We start from the raw sequence: 18,149 nt of genomic DNA, 5'->3' as shown, positions 1-18,149 counted from the left end.
GCGATTTTGAGGCCCTAGATGCATTTTTTTGGGTAAGTATGTTTTGAATTTTTTTCCTCCCATTCAATACCTACAACTTTGCTCAAGACACAAAAACAATATTCCCTACGGTTCACCGAGATATAGCCTTGTGAAAATGTCGAAAAAGTGCTCAAAATCCAGTTTGAGCCAAAAATACATAATTTCATAAAATGAAAAAGGTAGCCAAGTTGGCAAAACGAATGATGCAGAATTTCTAGTTTTGGTAAGTACTTTCAGCAGCGATACTCAAAACTTATGCCCGCATCGATGACCGAAAAAATGTTGCACTGTGTTATGAATAATGGTTTTTGTCCTTTTATTTTCTTTCTCTCTCTTTGTTGTTGTCCTAAATGCTAGTGTAAATGTAATATATGTGAGGTACCAGAAAAATACACTATTCGAGATTTTGGCCAAGATAAAATGCCATTATTTTGGAAAAATAACCCAAAATAACCCTCATTTACCCAATATTTTAGTCAAAAATCAAATTTTTCATTTTTCTGTGTTTTGTCTTTTCTGCGTTTTTTTTCTGCGTTTTGTCTTTCTGTGTTTTTTTTTCTGCTTTTTTTTCTGCGTTTTGTCTTTCTGTGTTTTTTTTTCTGCGTTTTTTCCTGCGTTTTGTCTTTCTGTGTTTATTTTTCTGTGTTTTTTTTCTGCGTTTTGGCGTTTCTGCGTTTTTATTTTCTGCGTTTTATACGAGAATCGTTTGTTGACACGATAACTCAAAAAATAATTGAGATTCAATCAATTTTGTATCCAAAAAACTTAGTTTAAGTTCGAAGATGAGCCATTTTCGATTTGATCCTGGGGTACTTGCCCTAAGAAAAACCTCGAAAAAATGACAATTTTGCATGGGAGATACGCGTAAATCGACCCCGAAAAAATAAGATTCTGAAAGTTTCATGTATCGCGTTGTTCAAAGTTTGGTTTTTGGTCCTCAATTTTTGTCGAAATTTCCCTGGAAAAAATTGGGGACCAAAAACCAAACTTGTGCAAATGCGATCAACATGAAACTTTTAGAAACTAATTTTTTCTCTAAACTAATTAACAATTAATTTTTCTCTTTTTTCTTGTCGAAATTTTGACTAAAACCTTCACTCAAAATGGCCTTTATTTATTCCAAGAAAATTGAAAAAAAGACAAAAGTAAGGAAAACAGTACGGAAAAGTTCGGGATTACGAATGAAATTCGTTTTATTTGCTTATACCTCGCTGGCAATGAAATTTCAGCATTAATATTGGACTTGCTAAGGGCTCAAACCAAAACAAACAAACAATTTATTCACATACCTCTGTCGAAGTTAATTCATTCAAGTCAGTTTGTTTTGAATCCATTTGTAATTGCAAATTTGATAGTTGTTTCACAGCAATATCAATTTGAGTTTTCTTATGCATTTTGTTCATGCTATGCATCTCACGTTTTGCAATCAATAGCTTTTCGTAACAGTTCAATACCGAATCTTCATCAGCTTTACTTCCTTCTAAAGCAACCAATTTTCTAGAGAGATTTTGCACTTTAAGGCTGTACTGTTCGAATATTTTGTTCCGTTCCTACCCAATTAAAATAAAATATTGATGGACTGGAGAGTTTCAAAACGAATGAGAAATGAACTGTTGGGAATATTCGCTGGACGTTTTACAGAAAAATCTTGAAAAAATTATTACGCTAAAGTGGGACATCATAACTCTACACAGTCAATGTGCAACATTAAAGACTGGTTTGAATAAAGTGAATACTTTTTTCCGCAAAATTGCATGACATCTTCTCATACGGACCACTTAAAATGCACGTAAAATTGCTTATAGCTCGTATCTGCATATTAGGCAATGTAAATGGGCACAAATCTCAATCAAGACCTATCTACCTCCAAAAATACTTTCATAGTAAAGACAATTGTGTAAAATTGCGATGTGCGTATGGAATCGCACGTTTTTTGTTGACACGATATCATAGATTCTGACATCAAAAATGTGGGGGGGGGCCCGCCCGCGTGAGACCAAAAAATCAATGAGGGGTCAGAAAAAAAATCAATTCTGTCTAGTGTAAAATCATTAAATCATTCTCATAATTTAAGGATGGCAACATTGACTGTGATAAAGCCATCCTTTGAGTTGGTGATTAACTTTTGACCTGTTATTGCTTTATAATGGAAACTACCTTTTGTGCCAATGTATTTGCGAAAATCAAAATAATTTTTCTTATGTCTTTCGGTCTCTACTAAATTGTAAATTCATATCTACCAACAGGGACTTGTTAGACTAGACGAAAAACTTTTCTTTAATATATCACTTCTTTCATAAATTGAATGATGACTTTTGCAGTCATTAAGGCCGACACTAATATGTTTAACGCTCCAGTTAGTCTATCTTTTCTTAACCCTCGTACGGACACCCATTTTAAAGCCTTCGAACGGACCCCTCGGGTCTGGCTGGACCCGTATACATTTACATGCATTTGTATGGAAATAAGGTATGCATGCCATCTCATTTTTCGCGAAACTGATAAAAGATAAGTGATATCTCTCTTCAGCAAAGTTGTGGATCAGGTCAAGTGCTACAATTTTTTCGAAGATGTCATTTCCTTATCTCTTATCAGTCCCGCGAATCGATAAGAAAAAACTGAAAATTTCCGTGGTTTTTTTGCGTATTTGATAAAAGATAACGAATTAGTGTCTTGAGCAAAGTTGTAGTACTCAACCTGCTCATCAACTTTGCTTATGATAGTTATCACTTATCAGTTACGCAAAAAATGATAATCAAAATCCCTGTCAGAAACATTATCCTGTTATCAGTTTTATGCGGTTTTTCGCGTAACTGATAAGAGATAAGTGATAACTGTCAAGAGCAAAGTTGAAGAACAGGTTGAGTACTACAGCTTTTCCCAAGACACTAATTCGTTATCTCTTATCAAACGCGAAAAATCGCGGAAATGTATAGTTTTTTCTTATCAATTTTCGCGGGACTGATAAGAGATAAGGAGATGACATTTTCAAAAAAACTGTAGCTCTTGACCTGATCTACAACTTTGCTGAAGAGATATATCACTTATCTCTTATCAGTTTCGCGAAAAATGAGATGGCATGCATACCTTATTTCTATACAAATGCATGTAAATTTATACGGGTCCAGCCAGACCCGAAGGGTCCGTTCGAAGGTGTAGTTTTTGTATATCCTTATGTCATCCTTTTTAAGGACTTTTTCTAATATTTGTTTTGCTAGATCGATAGTCAATGAAATTTCAGGCAGATAACTTAAAACTCAAGTCGCTAGCTAAATCAGAAATATGTTAAATTAACGATCAAAAATGAAAAAGGTCTGGCTGGACCCAGGGGTCCTTCCGAGGGTAAACGCGTTGTTAGATTATCTTGAACCTTTGACAATTCGGCTTCCTACTCATTTACATGTATTGGTTAGGTTTCTTTGTGTTAAATTTTATAGACCAAACCCTGATTCCAATCAAGAAACTACTATAACTAAGTATTGTATGAAAATACCCTCACACTCAATATTATAGCGACATCTATTATTAAAATAGCTTGTAGTAAATGCATTTATAGCATTTCCCTGTAGTTGCGATGTTTCCTATTAAGTTCCCTTGTAGTACTGACACATTCATGTTGACACTTTTTAACTACATACCACAGGGGAATTTAATTGGTAACATCGCAACCACAGTGAAATGCTATGAATGCGTTTACTACAAGCTATTTTAATAATAGATGTCGCTATAATATTGAGTGTGCTGTATTGTACAAACACGAAAAAATCAGGTTTTTCACGATTTTTGGAGTCGTTTTCCTGCAAACCAAAATATTTAGCCGGTTTTTGGCGGTGTAAATAAATAAATAAAAAATAATTTTTCCAATTTTCCTTAACTTTTTTTCATTTGGTTTTAGTTAACTTCTTTGTTTATTTCTCAATCACAAGCATACGTTGAAATGCTTTATTAGTAACCAAGGAAGATAAAATTAGGCTCGAGCCTGAAGCCTAGGCTTTGGCCTATTTTGAAGTATCGAGCCTATTTCATGGATTGGAGCCAGAAAAAGCCTGAAACATTATTTTAGACAGAATAATTAATTTCTATTGCGTTTTGAAGCAAATAAAACATCTGTACAACATGAATCAACACGAAATAGCACTATTACATTCTCATTATATTTCTTTATCCAAAAAACGGTAACATATAATACTGACTCAGAGAAAAATAAGCCGAAATGATTATTTTGCAAGACAGTCAACATTCATTATAATTCATTTTTAGTTATCGATTTTATGAACAGAATCGGATTACTCATTACTCATAACTCCGTTCAGTAGAATGTGATGTTGACAAAATAAAACTTTGTATTCTCAAGCGGCTGACAACTAGACTGCCAAAAATGGGAATTGGCGATCAACACGAATATTATTTAGAGTTTATGTTTCTTTTGAAAGCAAAGTGTAAACAAAACCAGACGGTTAGGTTTTGTGCATGCGACACAATTCGAAATAAATAAATTGCTTTGAGATGTATTGGAGGCATTTGCTTATGAAATTGGCTTACATCAAATGTTATTTTGCATCAGTAGTAGCCTCAATTATCAAGCTTGAAACGTAAGGTCTTCCTTTGGCCGAGAATATCGAAATTATGACATCGGTGGAAAACAACTTGGAATATTTAGAACAAGAAGAGTTTCACGAGAAATATAAAAAAGTGTTGGAGCGAAATCGTGGTTTCACCAAACTGGTGGAAATCAATGATGTGTTGTGTGATAGAGGTGTCAACGGACACGGACAAAAATTCGGACAATAGTGTCCGTCCGTCCGAAAACCGAAAAAAAAATTCGGACGTCCGGTCCAAATGTCCGAAAACCGAAATTTTTTTCGGACGTCCGGTCCGAATGTCCGAAAACCAAAAAATTTTTTCGGACGTCCGGTCCGAATGTCCGAATTTTTTTCCGGACGGACGGACGGACAAGGGGTTTTGTCCGAACTTTTCAAATTTTTTCGGACGTCCGAAGTTATTTCGGACGTCCGTAGAATTTCCGGACGTCCGAAGTTTTTTCGTTATGAGTAAGAAGTATCGCATAGATGCTACTCGGCAATGTATGAAAGTATTGAAATGTATTCGAAGTCGCCATCTTGCCCGTTTAATGTGAAACCTTTCAATTGATTATTTTCTTTTTCTTCAATTTTGATCGCGGAGAATCTATTTTTCAAAAAAATTTCTTCTATGAAATGTTTTACAACGTGCAACGAATAAAACGAGCTATGTTGATTTAAAATCGGTGAATGGCAGGACAGCCTTTGAACATACTCGCCTTTTACCATGGATCGAAACCAAACCAAACCGAATATTTGGTTTGAGTGTGTGAACAAACCAAACCATTCGAAACTTTCTGAAAAATGTTTTGTATGGCACACAGAAACGTTTATGCTTACGTGTATTAGTATACGACAACACGCTTGAACGTTGCTCACACAAACCATTCTCAGAACGTTCCGCTTGATACGGTTTGCTCCGATGAACAGAGAGCAAAGCAGTGAAACCGCTCCGAAATTGGTTTGTATAAGAAAAATCAAATCGTTCTCGATCCCTGCCTTTAACCATTTTTAAGTCGAAGGAAACTTACTCTTCTCTTTCATAACAAAGTCCAGACAATATATTTAGCTAATATCAGCTAGCTAACTGAAAATATCTAGCTGAGCTCAACAGCTAACGAGTATGCGTTGCGTTTTTAACAAATTCATATTCCTTTAGTGAAAGGGAAACATTCAATTCAGAAATAGAATGTGTAATGATAATTGAACTGAGAAAGTCAGTGTGTGACATACACTAATCTCAATCTCACCCATAGATTTAATATATATGCAAGTGATCAAAAATGAATATCCCTCTATTTAGAGTATTCAAGTTTCATTATTTTACTTTTCCAATCGACCATGTCGTGTAAGAAAAGTATTGGGATCGCCCCAGATATTTTGACCCACTTTTGAACGCCGGAATTCGCGAAATCTAGCGTTTTTTGGGGTCGTAGGGTAGGTGCGTGGTACACTGTACGCTGTACGCAATTTTTCTGCTATGTCACAATGTATAGGGGAGTGTAGAAAATTTTACCTTACGGAAGTAAGGCACCTTGTTTAGCACTGAAAAAGAGATGGCGCGCGCGCAATGAACTTTCCCAGGGCTGAAAAAAATCGATTGCATATGGCGTTAGCGGCTATATGCACATAGATTCTGACATAGTCTGATCTCGTTGATCTTGACCCCTGCTGGTGAAATTTGACGCCCCACGAAATTTTTTGGATCTTTATCTTTGGCTCCTCACTTTTTTTCCGAAGGGAACATTTCACACTAGATAGAATCGATTTATTTGAACCATTATTGAATTTTGAAGAATGATTTTATGATTCTAAAACCTTTCAGAGTTGCTTTTGTCCCTATCGGAAGTTCACTGACTTGAATCATGAATAACGTTTGAAATGTCATTTCTTACAGGCATTTCTGCATTTTTTATACTTCCAAACTAAACCGTATAGATGCCGTTAGAGCATGCATTGCTGAATATTTTCCATTTATAGCGCATATTGTTGATTTTTTAGGTCTTCACTTTTTTCCGAAAGCTATTTTACATTAGATGAAATTGATCTTTTCGACCCCACAATGAATTTTATGTTTGACCCCCCCTGAAATTTTTGGTGTCGGAATCTATGTATATGCAGACAAAAGACGAAGAATCTTTTTTAACTGCATATAGCGATAGCGGATAAATGCAGTTTCTCGAAAAAAATCCGTCTGTGTATAGCGGGTGTCGCTATATGAATGGTTTGGAGCGAAAATGTTATACAGAAAAGTTGAGCGGAAAAATGTCAAATAAAAAGGGATAGCTATATAGTTCACTATAGTTTGCTATACAGTTTACTATATAGCTATCTCTTTTCCGCTCATTCATCATCGACATTTTTCCGCTCAACTTTTCTGTATTACATTTTCGCTCCAAACCATTCATATGCAGTCTTTTTGACTGCATATATAAGCGGCCTTAAAAATCAGCTACATGTCCCTGCCCCCCCTCCGGTCGGAAAAATGAAAAACCAATTCCAGATTCGGACTCGGGGGAGTTTGTACTCACCGTATGCAAAGACCATTGCGGATTTTGAGATGAAATTTAAAGGGCCAGCATATCCGCTAGGTATCATTTCAGTCGGTTGATGTTGAACGAAAAAATAAGTTCGCAGTGCTACCAGCGCCATAAGCAAAACCGTTATGAATTTGATTTTTTTCCGATACAAAATAATCTAAAAATATCTTCTAATAAAAAAAAAGTTAGAATGAAGTTGTGAATTCAATTTCTCAACACACAGTTTATAAAAAATATTTTATTTGCATCAATAAAACTTGGGAAAACTACAATTATTTCACTGCAAACGATTCCCACTTGAAATGTGAAACGACAATACATTTGTCACTTGTCAATATGGCGACCGGAGTATATATCCGTTGACTTACGTAAGATGGCGCTGTTGATTGCAAAGTTTCGAACTTCAAATGGAAATCATTTGCTGTGGAATAATTATAGTTTTTCTACTGATGCAAATATTTTTTTTTTAATAAACTGTGTGTTCAGAAATGGAATTTACAATTTTATTCTAACTTTTTTTCATTAGAAGATGTTTACGGATCATTTTGTATTGAAAAAAGTCAGACTCATAACGGTTTTGTTTGTGGCGATGGTAGCGATTCAACCGGCATATGATGGCACATGATAGCCTTTTAAATTTTATAACAAATTCTATGATTCAATTCGCATTAGCCTTTCCAGAGTTTGTACTCTCACTGGGCCCAAGTACAAACTCGGCAGAGTCAAAAATGTCAAAACAATTAAAACAATTTATGGCGGCTCCATCTCAGAGGCCGAATGTTGATGTTCTGGGGTCACTTTCATATGATTTTTGGTTAGTGATGACCTTGTGCAAAGTTTCAGAGTTTGTACTCTCACCCAGTCCGAGTACAAACTAGTCAATAATAATTTTGAGTTTGTAATGACTGTGTGCAAAGCCTCAGAGTTTGTACTTTCACCAGGCCTGGGTACAAACTCATCAAAGTTTAAAATTTGTCAAATTTTGGGAATAAAAAAACCACGAAATAGTTTAATGTTGACTCCATGTCAGAGACCAAATTTTGATGTTCTGAGGTAATTTTCATTTCATTCGGAGCTTGTGCTCGCAATATGCAAAGCCGCAGAGTTTGTACTTTCACCAGGCCCGAGTACAAACTCATCAAAGTTTAAAATTTGTCAAATTTTGGAAATTTGTATGGCGACTCCATCTCAAAGACCAAATGTTGATGTTCTGTGGCCATTTTCGTTTGATTTTGAGTTTGTACTGACGGTGTGCAAAGCCTCAAAGTTTGTACTTCCACCAGGCCTGAGTACAAACTCAAATATTTGATTTTTTTTTTGTCAACAGCGGTACTATTGTATTTTGTATTTTCTATGGGAAGTACTCAAAATAACCACTTTTCAGGAGTTTGGTCAAGGCAAACTGGTATTATTTGTCGAAAGTAATTGGAGTCCTTGAACAACTGAATACCTGATTCCCCAAAAATTTTGTTTAAAAGTGACATTTCTTCATAAAACAAGTAAATGGCTGAAGAAAACTCACTTATGATGGACTGATGTGATTCTATTTCCACGTAATTTTTGGCGAGGAATCAATTTAGCTTTCACTCGATATGTCATACAGATAATACCATTTTTTACACCAATGGGCATATTTCCTGTGTTTTTATGAGTAAAATAAATTATTGTACAACGTCCACATACGTGGACAGAATGAAATCTTCGATCAAGCATGATGCATCGAGTTTTTTGCAATATTTCAATTCAAAGAAGAGCACGGACAACAAACCAAAAGTCATGAAACTTGCTGATGTGCGCACGGCAAACCAAACGGAACAGGCCAACCTGTTTGCTAATTTCTTCAGTAGCAACTATGATGACTCAACGACTCAAGACGCTCAGCGATCGTCTACCGATGAGTCGCAGCAATCTGCCACCGAGCTACAAGCCATAATCACCAATAAAGCCACGGGTCCCGATGGTATGCCGTTGACCCGCTGATACTGAAAAACTGTGCGAGTCATTTGGCGGCTCCACTCACCGAGATTCCCAACGAATCATTGTCAACTGGCCATTTCCCTGACAAATGGAAGCGTTCGAGTGTATCACCCATCTTCAAAAAGGGGACGAGATCAAAGATTGAAATCTATCTTTGAGCATTTGGTGAATGTCAATTTCTGTCATTGATACAGGACAAAATCATCAAAAAGCAACACAGCCTCATGAAGTCCAGATCTACTGCATCTAATTTCACCGAATCTATCCACTATGCCCAGGGAGGCATAAATTCTGGTGCGCAAGTGGACATTCTTTACACGGACTTCAGTTCGGTTCAGCAAATCGTTTGATAGATTTAACGGTTAACCTCAAAAGATTGATTCTGAAACTCAGATCGTTCAACCTGCCAGACAATCTTCTTACTTGAATCGAATCATACCTGTCAAACCGTGAATCGTTGAATCATGGGTCGAGTGAGAGCTAAATTGATTTCTCGTCAAAAATTACGTGGAAATAGAATCACATCAGTCCATCATAAGTGAGTTTTCTTCAGCCATTTGCTTGTTTTATGAAGAAATGTCACTTTTAAACAAAATTTTTGGGGAATCAGGTATTCAGTTGTTCAAGGTCTCCAATTACTTTCGAAAAAAAATAGCAGTTTGCCTTAAACAAACTCCTGAAAAGTGGTTATTTTGAGTACTTCCCATACAAAAATGTCATTGAGTTTGTACTCAGGCCTGATGAGAGTACAAACTCTGAGACTTTACACATGGCCATTATAAACTAGAAAACAAACGGAAATGACCCCATAACATCAACATTCGGACGCTGAGATAGAGTCGCCATACAAATTTCCAAAATTTGACAAATTTTAAACTTTGATGAGTTTGTACTCAGGCCTGAAAGTACAAACTCTGAGGCTTTGCACACAGTCATTACAAACTCCAAATTATACAAAAATATACACAGAACATCAAAATTTGGCCTCTAAGATGAAGCCGCCATACAAATTTTCAAAATTTGACCAAGATCCATATTTCTGCAAAGCGCAATACCAGCGAATATTCTCAGCAGTTTGAATGCGGTAGCAATCATTATGTACAGTACACTACAGGCCAAAAATTGTATTCGAGCGATAAATATAAGAATAGAATATCAACCAAATTTAATTTGTGCAAAGCATTTTCGATAGTTTCCAATAGTTTTCGGTGCTCCTTAATATCTTCCAATCGTTGTTTTCTAAACGAGGATAATTCCAGACTATCAACATCGGCAATAACGCTGAAAAAATAGGACATTTTTTGACGATGCATATATTTACAAGTATACTTATTTTAAAAATATTCCAATTACCTATTTTCACTCAGATTTTCACGTGAAGCTGCTATCAATGATAAACGTGATAGATCCGTTTTGTTGGGTTCTCCGCTTTGCAATTTCGCAGCCTCCATAGGATTACAATATCGAAACATATTCGTTCTGCCGAATAGCAGAATATCACCTATGAAAATATAACAGAGACAAGTATGAATGTCCGAGAATGAAAACGCAACTTCTATTCACAACACATATAAGTGAAACAAAAATAAAAAATTTATTGAAATGAAACAACACAATCGAATTTTTTCAAAGTGTAACAACAAAAAAGATTTTTTTAAAGTGTAACATCGGTATGTAGTAAGTGTAACAACACTTTGTTGTTACACTTTGAAAAAATTCGATTGTGTTGTTTCATTTCAATAAATTTTTTATTTTTGTTTCACTTATATGTGTTTGAATAGAAGTTGCGTTTTCATTCTCGGACATTCGTATTTATATTTTTTTATTCACACCCCCAAGTACTGGCTGAACATTTAGGTTTTTGCAGAAAAAATGAATCCAAGAAAATTCATGAAGAATCCTGATCTTTTTGTGAGTACACAATTAGGGCATAAATATAGTTATAGTTTGGATTTGTACAAATATTGGTTGTCCACAACTAAGAAAATCTGATTTATGTATAAGTAAATGACCAAAAAAGTGAAGTCACCTTGACTTATGGATTGTGGTGATGTTACCAAATTGGCATTCAACCAACATTGTGCGCCTACATGAGGATAAATTTTTGCTGTACAGTTCGTCAAAATTATTGAACAGTGCAATGGTTGTATTCCAGTGCCCATAAGAGCAATGTCAACTTTATCCATCGTTTTTTCTTCATTCCCGATAATAGTTTCCCCTTCCTTTAAACTATATAAAGTAACACCTGTACTGTTAGCGTCATGAATTCCAACTAAATGCTAGAAATATTTTTTTTGAAATTATTTATTTGAACGAAAAAAAAAAAACTGAAAAACTAAATTACCGGTGCATCGCAATTTAGAACAATTCCACCGAATCCAGATTTTCGAAGACCCAATGTTTTCTCTTCACGCAATATCGTTTGAGTTTGACGCCATTTTTCGGCCCATTCCTCTGTTAAAATTTTTTCTTGTGCTTCCTTTTTCAGTAGATCTTCCAGCATTTGCGAGGATTTACTTTGCGAAACATCATTAATATCAGCTGACGATAGCATTCCTTTCAATTTCATGATTTCTTCGCGTAGCTCTCTTATTAATTTCACGTTCGGATCCTCATTTATCGTCGGTTTATTTATTATATTTTTTGCCCTGTTTGCGTATCGCAGTGTACTTAGTGTTTCACTGTAGTTACAGTCAGCGGGTGATATGGCAGCAATCATAATGGTTTTGCTATTTCCTCCAAGACTGTCCTTCAACAACCACGTTAAAATAGAATCACGATAAGGAATGTATATTCTCTTTTTTGTATTGTTCTTTTGCGATGATATTGTTGCTTGTTCAGCTAACGTTGAAATTACACTTCCAAGGCTAACTAGAGATTTATTAATGTGTGCGCCTTCCTTCAGCCGATCACCTGTTGCCTCTGTTGCATTGGCTTTTGAAACAAATACTTGTTATCAGCATATTTCATTGAAAATTATGATTATTATCAAACAAAAATTTATGGTTATATAATTTTTAACTATCGAATCAAAAAGATCTATTTATTTATAACGACCATTCCACACTAACCGCTATAAAATTCTGAATCGACTTCTCCAATTCCGCTCATATTTAGTGTATGGCCAAAAACTCGACCGATCATTTTTTGAATAATTTTCAACGAAAAATTCGAAAATGCAATCATTATGAGTCGAAAAATAGGTGTTCTGTACTCTTTTGGACAGTTTTGGTGAGATTGTACGATTTCTTCACACATTCTCTTCCGTATGCCAGTAAGTAGGATTTTTACGAGCTTTCCGAATCAGGGGTTTGTGAATAAAACAGGAGTTGTGCCCTAAAGAAGTGATTTTCGGTGAAGGATGTATTTTTGTGGTGGAGTCTGTTCAGGACGACTCTAATCATTGATATTTTCTGATTCGTTGGATTCTACTTAGCATCTCATCTGAACACAACATTATCTTCAGACCACCTATTCTGTGTAGAAAAAAACTACACAGTCGAAAAAAAGATCAGTTTTTAAAACAGAGTGTCACAGAAAATGCAGGACACCCTAATTTTCAGATGAGAAGGGATCGTCTCCCCTAATATTGTGAAGGGATCGTCTTCCCTAACCTTGAGAGTTTATGGTCATATCAAAATTAAACACCATATATGGGCAAAATCGAAGCGGTCGATTCAGAACTTTGACCCGGTTAATACCGGTTACCAATCGTCTATATGTTAATGTATTTTTAATATAAATAATCTACCTCTTTCACTCCCCGCTAGGTCGACTAAGTGAATTTTGGAGACAGTTTCCGAAGGTGTATTATTCATGAAAATCGCTTGAACAAATGTTATCTAAATTTTTTTAAAGTAAGAAACGAAATGAATGAAACTTAAATTGATGTAAAAGAACAAAAAGGTTGTAGCCAATTTTCAGTTGTATTTTGTCTTTGTCGAAAAAAGTTTTTTTTAATATCTTCTTTGCAAGAAAAATCACTACATAAATTGGAAATGACCACAGTGATTGTCACTCCCATTTCTTTTTACTGTGAAAGTGTCCGAAAAAAGATATCTTTAAAGGACTTACAGTGAAAATTGCATGTGATCTGCTACTTGTATCATTCATTTTGGTGCTGGCTGTTGTTCGGAAACGATTTCCTCGATCTATACAATCTTCAATTTCACTATAATCTTTAATCAAACCAAATTAGTCAATCAAAATGTGTTGCTGCAACTCTACGGCTTCTTGACAGTTCCCATATAAAAAAGCCTCGAAGCGCCAACTGTTGCTACCAAGTGAACTACAAACTCTTTATATGTACTTTTTCACTCTTGTGTTGACTAATTTTACATTGATTTTGGGGATTTTGTTTGTAGTACGATTGCTAGCACCAGTTGGCGACAGCGACGAGAAACCATACCGTTGTATTGCTGATAGTAAAAATGGAAGTACAGAATGATTGAACTGAAGCGCAAAATGAAAATTGTTTGTTAAAAACATGACATGAAAAATGTAAATTTTTAATGTAGTTTTCAGTATTTTTTGCAAATAAAATAAAAATAAGAGATAACGAAATGTTATTTTGAACGAAGCTATAGAATTGATCAAGTTTCAAAACTTCGCTAAACACACTAACTTATTATCTCTTATCGATTTCACGAAAAACATAATTAACCAAATTCCAAATTCACATTTTTCATGAGAGAGTGAAACAAGACCGCAGATCGTCGCTTCGCTCCGCTCTGCGTTCTTGAAGCTTGTAAATTTAAGGGGATTAATTAATTTGATGTTTCTCATCAAATTATTATCGTAAGCACTATATGGAATGTAGTTTTAACCGTTGGAAATGTCTGTTTCACAAGATTTAGTTATAAATCATTTTAATATTGTCAAAAATAATTAAATAAATTAATATGATGATGATATTGTATTCTTCACTTACACAGTGGAACAGCCCCAAGAGAACTTGACCGTGACTACGCGGGGACGAAAGTAGACCTATAGATGATTAAAACCCCAGCTGGGTTTTGCCGAATTGGCAGGGAATCTCATTTTTTCGACATAGGCGTTTTTTCAATAACATGGTTTTTCGGCGATATGAACTATGTCAAATTTTAGTCAATAAATCGTTCGTTCTTGGTGATAGCTTATTACTGTCTTTGGCAAAGTTGTGGCTGAGAGTTCATTAAACAAATTTTATAAACATTTTACACATGAAAAATCACATCTAGTAGGTGCTGTGGAGCAAAATGTCGAAAAAATGGACGATTTTTTCAATTTTTCGACCATAACTCATAAAATATCCATTTTTTATAGGTAGTGACACGAGAGATTGAGAGTGTCTGTCAATGTCTGTCATCTGAGCACTCAGTAATACGGTACATTGTTAAGTATTCACTGAGAGTACCGGTTTTGTTCATCAAATCCCAATAGCTATTTATTAATTTATTATAGAATGGGAGTTAAATTTGTAATTTGAATTTTTTTTTTATTTTACTAACAGTCTATTTATGTTCCTCGGGATAAAATTTATCCCGGGGTATAAAATACAATTTATACCGAGGGATAAATTTCGAGGGATAAAAATCGCAACTTATCCCTCGGACAAAAATTCATGCTGAACATATGAAAAATAAATGTTTTAATAGTTCTCGTTGTATGTAAATGAAAGCAGAAGTGGTTTTCTTGTAAAAAATTCATAATACAGATGCATGTGATGTTAGACTGGTCCAGATTTTTTTTTCCTGAGATATTCATATAAATTTCGAAAATTGCCCTAAAAAAAATAAGTTTGACATCAAAAACTTGGAAAACGTAGAAAAAACCACTTTCCAAAGAGTTATCCATTTTTTCATTCCACTCGTTTCGGAAGCCATTTTAGATCGCAACATTTCGACCAAAATAATTTTTCCAAACGACTTTCGGAAAAATCTGATGATAGGGTTTTGTTTATCTCGTCAATATATATAACTTTTGCCAAGACATTAGCCCATGAAAATGCATTCTGGGCCAATTACAGTGTGAAATGACCAAAAAAATTCAAATTTTCGGCATTTTTTACATTTGACCCATATAAGTCATCCAGATGGTAGACTTTTGTTCAGTCTTTGACTTGTATCGTTTAGCCAGAACCTGTAAAAATATTTGGTTAGTTGTCAGATTGCGATTTGGATGGAATTTGGCGTCAATTGACTCAGACATAAAAGACCAATTTCAGACCAAAATGAGCAAATCACGAACATGAGCTTCGGTTTGACAGATAAAAGCAAGCGATTTCTATCTTTTCTGCCTTTGAACATCTAGTATAATCCTTTATGAACATTTTGGATACTTACACGACCAAATCGAGTCATGTTTTCACATAGCTCTACCCTCATATTCGATTGGTTCGATTCCAACTCTCAAAAAAATCCATTTTTCATCGAAAAATCCTTAAGTTTAGGCTTTTTGGGATTATAGCTGTGCTCACGATTTTTTTTTATCAAGATATCGTAATAAACTAAAAATATCGTTCGATATCGTTATTATGATGGAATCTTAATAACGCTATCAACTTTTTATCAGGATATTAACTATATTCAAATAATAACGTTATGGGATGAATCTTAATAATATCTTTTGGAAGTTATCAAGATCGAATCCTGATAATTTATCAACATTCAATCTTAATAATCTTAATCATCAAGTTCTGGAAGTGGGTTTTGGTGGATCCTCAGGATCGACCAGAACTGCTCCCAGTTCTGGAAGTGGATCTTCAGGATGGACCAGATCCGGTTTGACACTGCCCTTGGCCCATACGAAATGCTGAGATGCTCAGCCATCGGAAAACACATGTTTGATGTGGTCTAATTATGTTTATTAGTTTATTGGGAATTCGCATTGAAATGTTATAACCGAAGTAGAAGTTCAAGGAAATTTCAGATAAAATTATTGGGCCAAAACCAAACTTGTGCAAATGCGATCAGCATGAAACTTTCGGAATCTCATTTTTTCGCCGAAAAATGAAATGCGAGAAAGTTTGAAGCTATTCGGAAGGAGGGTTTACGGGTACCACCCATACAAAATTGTCAAAAATTTGCTAAAAATGATCAAAAATCGATGTGAAATCGATTTAGTATTGTTTATTTGTGTTAAATTAGTTCAATTCTAAGGTCACGGAGCAATAAATATGGTAAAAAATACGATAGCAGCGAGTAAAAAGTGTATATTCCCTCAGAAATGACTAAAATGAATTGTTCGAGGCGATATACACGATGCGCCAGGTCCCAATCAAAGGTTTTTGCACAGTTCTGGTTGAAATGTTCTTTTCTCATGATTCTGAAACAAATAGGCTATTTGCTCCCAAAATACGTCAACTTTTGTCGAAAGAGGCGCAGTCTATTCATTGAGCATTATTGTGATCTCTTTCTGCCTTACCGACAACTCCTATAATATGCGTCTTTTTCATCTGACTCCTATATGCTGTTGTAGTTGTCTGCGTGTGTCACTCACACATTTCACGAATGAAAAGGCGAAAAGAAAGAATGCAATTGATGTAGTAGCACATGAAATGTCAATGCGGCAGATAGAGTGATCACAATATTATCTAATGTGCAAAACTGTCAACAAATGTATTGACGGTTATAAAATATGAGCCGAATGTTCAATTTGGTAAAGTACTAATACGACAAAATCGTACAAAATCGTTTAAGAACACTTTTTCCCAACCTTTTTCAACTTTTCTGGACGTTTCTAAACGTGTCATAAGTGTTGGTGTGATTAGAAATGATATCTGTTTCTGATCGATCTGACACCTCCGGGATAAATATTTACGACCATGTCCCGACATGGTCGTAAATTTCCGGGGGATAACTTGCATTAATCCGAGGGATAAATATAATATCGGTATAAATTTTATCCCCAGGTGGTATAAATTTTATACCTTGGATATAAAATCCAAGCAAAAGAACCTGAGTAATGAAAAAAATAACGAACTAAATGTCAGAGAGCTTGAAAATCATCTCTATTTAACAGTATTGTTAGCCTGATCAAATTTTTGAGGTAAAAAATATTTATCCCTGTCAACATAAATTGATTTTATACCAAATCGGACAGAAATTTTATACCTCGGGATAAATTTTATCCCGAGGAACATAAATAGACTGTAATAAACTGAAAAATACATGAAGACTAAAGTCATTTATATTTGCAGCACAAATCCGGCAATAAAACATGAATCTAACGCATTCACCATTTGAATGTACAAATTTCATTGCTCCTAAATAACATAACCTTCTTTGCAAAAGTGAACGATCAAATGACATTTCATTTTCCATGGTATAATTTAAATACTATTATTTATTCTTGTGATTATAAGGAATAATAATTATTTTTTTATTGAAATAGATTTTAAAAAATCGAAATTCTCACAATCTTATTAACTGAAAGTCTGAAGTACTATTTACGGGATCAGTGCAGTAGCATGAAGTTGCTTAAGTATTACTTATTTAGTGGTTAATGTAAAACATTTCGTTTATTCATGTGCAATTTAGGAGCAATGTAGATTCAACGTGATTTTAAAAATGTTCAACCCGTGGTACATTTTTGTACATACCGTAGCACATTTCTACAATCACATGAAATCTACATTGCTCCTAAATTGCACATGAATAAAGGAGATGCAAAATGATTTTGAGGTGAATAAAACAGTATTATATAATAATAATAAATAATAATAAGTATAATAATAAAATAATACAGATGAAAATCGAATCATGAATTTTAGGAGCAATGGATTTTATATTAAGGCCATTTGTTCTGGAGGGAACATTAAACCAAGATTTTTTCACGGCACATTTAATTTAATAATACACTGAAAATGTAATAATAAAATTTCAAATATCTGTACACAAATTGATTAATAATAATGACGAGCACGTACCCGATTACTGTTTATTGCTTTGAAAATTCAAGACAAAAGTGACAGATATGCAAATGCTTAAAGTACAACGTGACACATGTACTTTACATTGACAGACACATAATTTGACAGCTCCACAAGAAA

The 18,149-nt window shown here is 34.7% G+C and overlaps 1 protein-coding gene across 1 annotated transcript; it reads right to left on the bottom strand.

The window, feature by feature from the left end:
• Window positions 1-1,155: 1,155 nt before the first annotated feature.
• LOC129571901 (kinesin-like protein Klp98A) lies at window positions 1,156-13,823 on the bottom strand. The gene is made up of 7 exons (XM_055451775.1): window positions 13,193-13,823; window positions 12,870-12,960; window positions 11,463-12,052; window positions 11,148-11,397; window positions 10,472-10,619; window positions 10,279-10,399; window positions 1,156-1,571 (listed from the first exon to the last, which is right to left on the bottom strand). The coding sequence occupies exons 1-7, from the start codon at window positions 13,229-13,231 to the stop codon at window positions 1,299-1,301; spliced, it is 1,512 nt and encodes a 503-aa protein (XP_055307750.1). The 5' UTR covers window positions 13,232-13,823; the 3' UTR covers window positions 1,156-1,298.
• Window positions 13,824-18,149: the final 4,326 nt, after the last annotated feature.

Source organism: Sitodiplosis mosellana, unplaced genomic scaffold, assembly GCF_009176505.1.
Source record: "Sitodiplosis mosellana isolate CC-2019 unplaced genomic scaffold, AAFC_SMos_1.0 Smas_scaffold_3637, whole genome shotgun sequence".
Classification (NCBI taxonomy): Eukaryota; Metazoa; Arthropoda; class Insecta; order Diptera; family Cecidomyiidae; genus Sitodiplosis; species Sitodiplosis mosellana.
The sequence above is the reverse complement of the archived record's forward strand: the minus strand, read 5'-3'. Positions and strand labels throughout refer to the sequence as shown.